Consider the following 12,048-nt stretch of genomic DNA (forward strand, 5'->3'; position numbering starts at 1 on the left):
CTTCACTTTGTTCAAATTGGTGACTTGATGATGCTGCCTCACTTCTTCTCACTATCGCCTACAAATAATCATTTAATGTAAATAATCAACTTTATTAAATAAAAAAAAAACCAGATATTATTAATTTGAATCAAATTACAATTACTGAAACTGTTTAAGAATGAAAGATTCAATAACTTTACAAATAACTTAATACAAAACAAAGAATATATGCATACCATTACCAAGTAGTATGTTACTTGCTATTTTGCTAAGACGACCTGCAAACATCTGTATTTTGTCTAAATCATCAGATAATTCTTGCTCAATCTCCAGACGGAGAACTGCATCCCATACATTGGAGAAGTTATATTTTGTCAATTTATAGTAAGCAGTAACATTATGTAATGCATCTGGGTCAACTTGATTCAGGGCCTTGAACAGTCGCTTTCTGTAAGATGACAACTTAGCTTTACCAGTATGTCTATTCAGAATGTTGTTGTCTGCCATATACTTTGACACAAGATCTTTGGCCTGTGCCATTTCAGATGTTTTCGTAACCTCTAACAGCAAGTTAATATTGGTTGGTGAGATTAAACCTTTGTCTTCAAGTGCATTGAGCAATTCATGTCCATTGCAATGTGGATTTTTAATTTCACTGACACTCAAGTGAGAAAATAGTAGGAATCTTAGCCAACAGTATTTTTCACCGTCAAAGCATCCACTGAGACCAGCTTTTAGATCTTGGAAATTGTCGCAAGTTTTCGATTCTGCAATTGTGTTCCTGTCTGCAAATAAAATTATAGCACATTTATTATTATTTTTTATTATTGTTTCCAAAATGAAAATAATTTGTTTGTTTAATTATAAGTATAGAATATCAACAAAATGTAAAAGCATAAAAAAATTAAACAAATTAAAAAGTAATTGAGGTAAATGTTAAATTTGTGTTATGTTCTCTCTCCACTCTACTATTTCAAAATAAAAATATTGTGGAATTATGTCAGGTTCAGATCAAGTTCAATAATAAATATCAAACTACGGTAAACTTTGGAAAATTTGATATTGTAAATTCTGGAAAAATTGACAGTCACATGTGTGTCATTCTAGACTTGGCTATATGTGGCAAGTTTTGGTATATTAAACAATTAAAATTAAGGACTTGACAGTAGTTGGCTGAAGGCAGCCATAGCTAGGCTGGTACGTAAGCCACGGGCGGGTAGAGGCATGTCCTTGGTTTTGCTTTCCCAATGTGTTCCCAACAAAGATTAATGCATTGCTGTAAAACTATTTCTCAATTGAACTGTTGATTTTATGCGTTTGTGTTAATGCTAGTTTATTTAGTTCAGGTTCGAATTAAATGCGTCTGTGATGATACTATGTGTCCCATGCAGGATAGGCCTTGCTAGTACTACTGTAGTAAACTAGTATAGTACTAGTATTACTGAATGGGTACCCCTGTTACTAGCTATAGGCTAGCCTAGACCCGATCATCTGTTACATGAGTCTAATTGTCTTTGCCATCTAGACCATGATGACCATAAACAATTCTAAATTTGGTGTAAGTACAGTACTATCGTCATTTGATGCAATCATATATGGAAAGCTATCGTCGCAAAAACTCCAACAGGTAAAAAATAACCACAAATCTTGAACATGACAAATTTTCACAAACATTTTTTTTTTGGGTTTGCACAAATCACTTTCAAGTCTAGTTTTAAACTTAATAATCAACATTATATTCTTGGTGCTATAATAATATGATCATAAATTTTAGGGAGAGTATATTATCATCATCATCATTATAACCAACTTAAATTTTTTAATTTAAAAATATTATAATCTTGTTCATCATCATTATGTGTGTGTGTGTGTGTGTTGTTCGATTTATAAAGCGCTTATACAATCAAAAGATTGTCCCAAAGCGCTGACAGAAGAAACAGAAAGAAATTACAAAGAAAAAAGATGGGTTTTGAAATAGATAGTGGATGCATTTTTAATAGGATCAGGAAGATTGTTCCACAATATCACTATCTTTATCTACTAGTATCTTACCTTCACTTTGTTGGTGACTCTGTGATGTTCCTTCTCTTTCATCCTCATCACTACTACCTAAAAATGATAAAAATGAGAAGTATATGTTTAAAGTATGTTAGGATTTGTTTATATACATGGCACTTTTACACTGGATGATCGAGATTTGATCATTAAGAAAGTAGTGCATTACTAATACACTATCAAACTTGTTTGACATAAAAAGTGTGATGTCGTGAGGTAATTTCCCGATTGATCGTAATCAAAACGGTACCGGGTATGGTCTACTAGCTTTTCTGCTCCCAACCAGTACATCCATTCATAGAAGCCTTGATGAAGTAAGCCTACCTGGTGGTGACCATAGAACGGTCCCGAGATAACAACTATACTTCAGCTTTAGTCGATAGAAGATTGAAATATTGTTAGAGATAGAGTATACGATGTTTGATTATGTGTAGATATGTGATTTGTTCTATTATCCAAATGATGTTCCGTATATAGGAGATGAAGATAGTAGTTGGGTGTAATGATTTTGTATATCAAATAATTATCCTAGACTGTATATTATGCGATAAATAATATTTTATATATATTTTAAAAAATATTTATTGTTATGATTATAATATTAATAAAAATATATTTGTTAGTATAAATTAAAAAATTTAAAAATATAAAATATAGATATAAAGAAGAAAAGCAAAGAGATTATGGAGCGGCTATTCCTGAATATACAATAATAAGTATCGTAAGTTTAATTTATAAATGTTAGGCGATCTTGTCAAAGGTCAAGCACCTATAGCCTGCTACGTTTCGATATTCAATATTGAACTTGAAAGCTCTCTGTCTACACTATCAAACAAATTTGACAAAAAAGTGTGATGTGCCCAAATATGAGTGATATACCCAAATATGGTAGTGATATGACATCATCATGTCCATATGTGGGCACATCACATTAGCGACACATAGGCCTAATATAACATACCTTGATTTGAACTTGTCCCCACATCATCTGTAACAAATAAAATATACAATAATGAAATAATGTTACTTTATATATATATATATATTTTAATATATTGTATATTTCCTATTATATTATTAGCTGTTTTAGGTCTTCAACCCTGTACAAGCTTTTAGCTTTTTGTTGTTGATCCTTTTCATCTTTTATGCATTTTATCTTTACATGTTTTATAATTTTTTTTTTTTGATGAAAAAAATGAATGAAATGAAATGAATTCAATGGATGCTATACAAATTCTATATTGCCAACACAACAGCACATTATCACATGTTCAAATGTTATAATAAAAGCAGCAAAGTATTTTATAAACCATTGAAGTGTTTTAGATCATCATCACATTCTGTTATTTCCTTCATCATTTTAATTTTTATTATTCGATCAAAACCAACAGCGATGAAAACCACCATTAATATAAATTTGCTACTTAAAATTGTCTATAACAATTCATTTATGGAAAGGAATTACGTTGACCTTCATCCAGTCATTGGAAATGGTACCGGTTGAGAGGGATAAATTAAACAATTTTGAAAGCGGCTCAGCAATAAATGTAGCAGTTATCTTGAGCATAGTAGAAGTTATACCATCTTGACCTTGTGATTTACCAAATTTAAGCTTGTTTACGAGTCGCAATACCAAAACACTTTCATGAATATAAATTTGATATCTTGTTATAGTTATATTCTGTTTACTAGGGTAGGAAGCACTCGAGTCGGGGATGACGGGCCAAGTCACACATTGCAAGGGCATATCACATACTTAGGTTTGGGTTTAGTTTTTTTCCTCAATTTTCTACTGTTTGAGAGGTTTCACAACATACAGAGCTTTATAAGTCCATGATATTATAATATAAATACTCTGCGTATTTGTTAGACTCTCACAATGACGTGCCATATACACATATCCATTTCTAGAACATGTATGCACTGAATAAATCATGGTACCCATCTTATGCTAAAATAAAATTCATTGATATTAACAAAGACAAATAATTTATTATACAAATAAACGCACAAGTCTAAATTTGTGCGTTAGAGGAGATGCGGCAAACTTGAGGGTATTTACAATGGTGTATGTTGCACAACATTTTTAATACCAGAGAGTGCGTTGCATCTCCAGTAACGCACAAACTTAGAATTGTGCGTTATTTGTTTTACAACATGGGTCTATGAATTATTATCACCACTCTGCTCGGCGACCAAATCACCGACAAGGCCTAAGGAGCAGCAATCACCACTTTGCTTGCCGACCAAATCACCGTCTAGCCTAGAAAATGGTACAATGCCTAGCATGATCGGTAATAATCTGCCATATGATTTACACGCAGTGGTGTTATGCTTTTTTTCCACTTCAGTGATCGCATGATAGTGAAAAAATAAAGAGCGCCATGTGATTCATTTCAGCGCATCTGATTGGCTACTATACATCTTTGAACCCATGTTATAATACTAGTTAATTATCATTCATAAAAGTAAAACATAGTTTTTACAATTTAAATTTTTTTTTAAATAATCTATTTATCTGATATATAATATTTCAATCACCTTGGTCTCTTTTTCTTCTTTTTCTTCCCTTTCCAATTTCATCTGCAAATAAAATGAAAAATATTACACTAGTTGAACCTTCTGTAAGTGGACACCATTGGGTCCAGAAAAGTATCTGCTTATAAAAGTGCCTACTTATGACAGATTCAGCTGATAGTATCAATTGAGTGTTTATTAAGGGAGGGGAGGAGCACTGCATACCATGTTTAACTATAATCACTTGAGACACAAAGATAAAATTGCTATGCAAGTAATCTACAACAAGCGACAGCTCATCTGAGCTTATCCAATCCTTCACTTGTCATTGGTCAAATTACTATTGTTGTGCCAATGTTCTTGTGTTGCATCCTAGAGATCCAAACACTCGCTATTGAGGGCAGCACAGCATTAACAAAGGCAAATACTTTATTATAATTAAATATCATTAAGTCCATAAAAGTACAACATTTTGCAAAACTTATCTACTTATTTCAATCAATTACCTTGATCGGAATTTCTTCTTTTTCTTTCTGTTTCATCTGCAAATAAAATAAAAAATATTAGTTAAACCTCCTGTAAGTGGACACCATTGGGTTCAGTAAAGTATCTCATGGATGCACACAAAGATGCAATGCACAGCTCATCTGAGCTTATTCACTTGTCAAATTAATTACAGTATGTTGTGCCTATATTGTTGTGTTGCATCCTAGTGAGATACAAACCTAACAGCCAACACAAATAAATAGGTTTACAATATTAAACCTCCAACATTAACATTTTTTAAATTTTAACTATCTTGATATTAGCAAATAGATTGTTAATATTTTAACAATCTATGAAATTATCAATAATGATTCTGCTAGTACTACTACTGGTAAGAGGAATGAAGAAATCACAGCTAATAGCAGCATGTTGTAATAATGTATAGATTATCAATAATGATTCTGATAGTACTGTACTACTGGTAAGAGGAATGAAGATATCACAGCTAATAGCAGCATGTTGTAACAATGTATAGATTATCAATAATGATAATGATAGTACTACTACTGGTAAGAGGAATGAAGATATCACAGCTAATAGCAGCATGTTGTAACAATGTATAGATTATCAATAATGATTCTGATAGTACTACTACTGGTAAGAGGAATGAAGATATCACAGCTAATAGCAGCATGTTGTAACAATGTATAGATTATCTTTAATGATTCTGATAGTACTACTACTGGAAGAGGAATGAAGATATCACAGCTAATAGCAGCATGTTGTAACAATGTATAGATTATCTTTAATGATTCTGATAGTACTACTACTGGTAAGAGGAATGAAGATATCACAGCTAATAGCAGCATGTTGTAACAATGTATAGATTATCATTAATGATTCTGATAGTACTACTACTGGTAAGAGGAATGAAGATATCACAGCTAATAGCAGCATGTTGTAACAATGTATAGATTATCAATAATGATTCTGATAGTACTACTACTGGAAGAGGAATGAAGATATCACAGCTAATAGCAGCATGTTGTAACAATGTATAGATTATCAATAATGATTCTGATAGTACTACTACTGGTAAGAGGAATGAAGATATCACAGCTAATAGCAGCATGTTGTAACAATGTATAGATTATCAATAATGATTCTGATAGTACTACTACTACTGGTAAGAGGAATGAAGATATCACAGCTAATAGCAGCATGTTGTAACAATGTATAGATTATCAATAATGATTCTGATAGTACTACTACTACTGGTAAGAGGAATGAAGATATCACAGCTAATAGCAGCATTTTGTAACAATGTATAGATTATCAATAATGATTCTAATAGTACTACTACTGGTAAGAGGAATGAAGATATCACAGCTAATAGCAGCATGTTGTAACAATGTATAGATTATCAATAATGATTCTAATAGTACTACTACTGGTAAGAGGAATGAAGATATCACAACTAATAGCAGCATGTTGTAACAATGTATAGATTATCAATAATGATTCTAATAGTACTACTACTGGTAAGAGGAATGAAGATATCACAACTAATAGCAGCATGTTGTAACAATGTAGAGATTATCAATAATGATTCTGATAGTACTATAACTACTGGTAAGAGGAATGAAGATATCACAGCTAATAGCAGCGTGTTGTAACAATGTATAGATTATCAATAATGATTCTGATAGTACTACTACTACTGGTAAGAGGAATGAAGATATCACAGCTAATAGCAGCATGTTGTAACAATGTATAGATTATCAATAATGATTCTGATAGTACTACTACTGGTAAGAGGAATGAAGATATCACAGCTAATAGCAGCATGTTGTAACAATGTATAGATTATCAATAATGATTCTGATAGTACTACTACTGGAAGAGGAATGAAGATATCACAGCTAATAGCAGCATGTTGTAACAATGTATAGATTATCTTTAATGATTCTGATAGTACTACTACTGGTAAGAGGAATGAAGATATCACAGCTAATAGCAGCATGTTGTAACAATGTATAGATTATCATTAATGATTCTGATAGTACTACTACTGGTAAGAGGAATGAAGATATCACAGCTAATAGCAGCATGTTGTAGCAATGTATAGATTATCAATAATGATTCTGATAGTACTACTACTGGAAGAGGAATGAAGATATCACAGCTAATAGCAGCATGTTGTAACAATGTATAGATTATCAATAATGATTCTGATAGTACTACTACTGGTAAGAGGAATGAAGATATCACAGCTAATAGCAGCATGTTGTAACAATGTATAGATTATCAATAATGATTCTGATAGTACTACTACTACTGGTAAGAGGAATGAAGATATCACAGCTAATAGCAGCATGTTGTAACAATGTATAGATTATCAATAATGATTCTGATAGTACTACTACTGGTAAGAGGAATGAAGATATCACAGCTAATAGCAGCATGTTGTAACAATGTATAGAGTATCAATAATGATTCTGATAGTACTACTACTGGTAAGAGGAATGAAGATATCACAGCTAATAACAGCATGTTGTAACAATGTATAGATTATCAATAATGATTCTGATAGTACTACTACTGGTAAAAGAATGAAGATATCACAGCTAATAGCTGCATGTTGTAACAATGTATAGATTATCAATAATGATTATATTGTACTACTACTGGAAGAGTATTATCAAATATGTCTATTTTCAAATAAGATAAAGTATCCTCTTTCTCTATTCTATAATTATTTAAACATGTCACTTTTTTGCAGAAATAGGTCACACATTGTTTATAGAACAGAAATAGCCTTTTGTTTTTCAGTTTCCTGTGCTGTAGGGATGAGTGAGAGTCCTTCATGTAGAAAGTAGTGTATTAATGAAAATGTACTTAATAAAAATAAATAAATTTAATGACTCTTACATCCAAACAGCCGCTTGTAACATGCGACATCCATCGTAACAGACTTGCCAGTTTTTGTGCACGTTAACTTCCTGCATTTGAAATCTTCAAGAATTTGAAAATGCTTCTTGTCTAATTGATCACTACACCGACAAGGAATGCATCTCTTGAATGGAATCCCCCTTCTACCGCCATCTTTAGATTGCTCGAATGACTTCTCAACTGTTGACAAAACCTAAAGATATAAATTTAATGTTGATAAATTTAAGACATACATCAACAAATATGAAAGCATCAATGATGCAGTAGCTCACAATGTAAGACATTTTATGTAATTTGAGGCAGGCAATGTTTTCAGATTTATGGTGTAAATCTGAGAACTTTATTGGGAATAAATCTTTTAATAGGCAGTACACATTAAAATTACTTACAATTCAATTACAAAAATAAAGAAAACATGGATGTAATTTGGATCACCGCCTTTTTTAATGACCTAGCTTCCCGGGCCTAACATTCGTTAATTATTTACTATTCATAAATTTAATAAACAATAGGTGTGTTATAAAACACATAATGAATGTTTTGTTTTCGTTGAATGGAGAGAATAATTATGAATATTCATTGACTGCTCTATTTTCAACTTGGCTCTCTTTTTCGTTAAATATAGTGCAGTCAATTTTTCAACTCATGAAATATTCTTACCATCCAACTCGTAAACATTCATCACTATACTATACAAGGCAATGTTGGAAAGTAATTTGTAATTGGTTTGATAAATCAGTATTCATTGTATATATGCAGACATTTTCAGACATCAAGCAAACCTGACAAAAAATTGAGGAGAAAACTTTCTACGTGTATTTTCATAAACTACCTCCAAACAGATATATAATATAACTGGTAACATAACATACCAATTTACATGCTTCAGCTGAAGGTTCCTCTTTACTCGTTTCGTCAAAAGAATCTGTTCTTTTAATAGCCATCTAGAAAGTAAAAATAGATGTGATGTTTTGTTATCCAAATTTAGATGCTTTAAAAGTAAATTCTGGGAAAGACTAAGCAACAATATTTAACTTTCATAATTTAGTGATATTTATTGAACATTCATTATAGAGATTATTTATTACCTTTAACAAGAACTTTCGCTCATCCTTCTTTGTAATAAATTTGTCAAGAGACAAAATCACATGATGATTTTCGTTGAGGTAAAGTTCTGCATAATTACATGCGAGTATTGGGTCAACTCCTTCTTTTTGAAATTTGTTAAGGAATTCAATAATTAAATACGGAAACAACACATCTGGCAGATATCCCTCAAAGTCGTAATAGATTGGCCTGCTGATAGATTGTGAATCATCAGGTACTTGTCTTACTTGACTTGTCTTGATAGCAAGTCGCAGTGGCACAAAAAAGGATCGTTTTCCAACTGATTTCTGAAATTGCCACAATGCCATTTAAATTATTTTAAGCAAACTAAAGATACTCTGTCATGTAGACATTTTCATTAGAAAGTTGATTCAAACTTTGTCTGAACATTAAATATCCAAACTATTAAAATAATACTTTTTATCCCAAATCTTACATGCATAAAATGAAAGATTAAAGAAACAAAACCTACAGTAGATGTACTTGCCACATCTTGGCTGCTGGCTGTCTCCCTCTCACAAATAAAACCTAATTGAATCATCAGTTCTACAAGGAACTCAAAATTCTTTCCTTCATCAACTTTACTATCTTTCCATATTTTTCGCAACAAGTCTTCTTCCAGTATGCCTTTGTCAAGCTTATCAAAAGAACTTCTAAATTTAGCGGACTAAAAAAAACACCAACTATCAACCATGTATCGTATATTACTGGGTACACGCAGTGAAAGGGTTAAACTGTGAAATTACTCCAAGCTAGTTTGCTATTCACTTTTATAGTGCTTCAATTATAATAGATTGAAAACAGAATATTAAAAGTGAAATAATTAAAACTTATAAAAAAATTACAGTAAATTACAAATGATGCCTTACAGCATACTTTTTATTTTATCTATAGAAAATGTTAAGCATCTCTATCAAATAATATCAACAACAAATTCTTTGCTAAGGAATAATAAATTACACAGAACAGGAGTAATTATACTATACGGTAACACGTTTTTACAATACAAGACATTACATGAGTCTACTCACGGGATATTTTGGGGGAACCACAGTTACAAATTTGGTGACAATTTCAACCAGCCTCATCGGATCTAGCACGACTTTATCCCTTAATAATTTGTTGTCAGGCATGTAAACAATTTCACCAAGATCGTACAAGAAGTTAAGCAGGACTGATTTGTTTTTTTCTTCAACAATACCATTCTTTCTTGTCAAAATTTTGATCTAAAAGAAATAATAATTAGTATTATTCAGAATTAAATAAAAAAATATGAAATCATATTCAGTTTTTGTAACATGTGGGTATTCCATGAAAAAATAGTTGGAACCTTCTTTTTAAACACACAATTTATAAATAAAACAATGGCAGCAAATACAAAAGATGAAAACATGATTTTGGATATTGTAATCTAATTGGCTATGACATTTTTTTTTAATTAAAGGGTACTTATATTTAGAAACGTTAATGTTTTTTTTTTGCAACTTAATATTTTCAAAAATGTTTTTTTCTGAAAAAAAACAAAAAAAAAACAAATAACATTTACCTCTTCTAAAGGACACAAAGAAAAGGAGGGCTGTTTTTTCCCTCTTAGATCATGTAAATCACATCGAAAACGCATCCACTTTAAAGGAAAAGACTGTTCTAAAGCTTTCATAAGTGTATCAATAACTTGTTTGAGATCACTAAAGCTCTTATCTGTAGTTGGTTGACTGTTTTCAATGGCAAAATACTTGTGGTAGACATGATTTCCATATGGTTTTGTTTTAAGCACATCTTGAATAATTTTAAACGCCTTTTCTGCCTGTTTGTAAATAATTTTAATGAAACAGTTTACACCTATAAATTTTGTAATTTATTTTAAGTAATATTTAAAAATATTTACAACTGCAATGTATCTTTGGTTGTGGCTATTTATAATAATATAGAAACAAAAGAAGTATTAACCTTATCATTTTGCTGTTTTTCAGTCTCACCAAGCTTACCCTTGTGTGTACCCACAATAAGGATAGTTGGTTTGTCAACTTCATTCTCTTCATCTTCTTCCACAATACGACTATGAGAATAAACTGACAGGATGTAAGATAATATGAACTGGAGATTGGTCCAATGATGTTGACATTTCCTCTGAAAAAGAATTACAGAACAATTAACCACAGTTAAACTTGAAATGCTTAGTTTTTAAAAACCTTATCTGGAAGGTATGAAATCTTTTATAATAGTCAAACTGTTTTTATAAATTAGAAGACTTGTTCAATCACAATGCCTTACTGCTGCCATGCTCTAGAAATACTTACTCTAGTTGAATCAATGAAAGTAGCAAGATCATCCAAGGGTTTACTGAGATCAAACACAACAATGTATAGTGCTTGTAGTGTCATGAAAATCTGCAAAAATATTTAAATAATGACCGATTAATATTCTTAAAGGCCTTCTGACAACATATGAACAAATATTATTTAAAACTGTATATGGACCCTCATATATAATAAAGGCTTTCATATAAAAATTCTTTGATAATATGGTGGTGAAAATCAGTGATGATTGAAAACAGAAAATAACAAATAAAGGAAAAGTTAGGTAACTGGATTTTGACTTTCCAGTGTAACAACTTTGTATAGATTGATACACACAAAGTAGATGAACTTGAAATTGTTTAAAACTCCTGTTCTACATTGTGAAGGTATTATATGAGAATAAAATTTAGTATAGCCTGATGCAGAACCAACTACATGTGTTGTACTCTATTTTGACTGTCCTAAAAAAAGTCCTGGAAACGCATGTAAAAAATAATTGTTTTAATGTTCTATTGCTCTCCTAATGAAGTCATCAAGAGTGCAAAGTGGTTATATGTGCGAGAGTACTGCAATTTCATTTTTGTTACACGGTGAACAACCACGTCAAGAGCCTGTTGTTGATCAAGTTTCATTAACCTATATTGTGCACTGC

At 31.3% G+C, this 12,048-nt stretch overlaps 1 protein-coding gene across 1 annotated transcript in view; it reads right to left on the minus strand.

The window, feature by feature from the left end:
* The window catches only part of LOC144837853 (uncharacterized), a 126,087-nt gene continuing 114,039 nt past the window's right edge, over window positions 1-12,048 (minus strand). Inside the window, exons 14-18 of the mRNA XM_078693140.1 lie at window positions 7,972-8,185; window positions 2,999-3,025; window positions 2,035-2,091; window positions 225-767; window positions 1-58 (exon numbers count right to left, since the gene is read on the minus strand). Of these exons, the coding sequence (XP_078549266.1) occupies window positions 39-58; window positions 225-767; window positions 2,035-2,091; window positions 2,999-3,025; window positions 7,972-8,185 (861 nt within the window). The 3' untranslated portion in view covers window positions 1-38. The remainder of the gene's footprint in view (window positions 59-224; window positions 768-2,034; window positions 2,092-2,998; window positions 3,026-7,971; window positions 8,186-12,048) is intronic.

This window comes from Antedon bifida, chromosome 3 (assembly GCF_963402885.1).
Source record: "Antedon bifida chromosome 3, ecAntBifi1.1, whole genome shotgun sequence".
Taxonomy (NCBI): Eukaryota; Metazoa; Echinodermata; class Crinoidea; order Comatulida; family Antedonidae; genus Antedon; species Antedon bifida.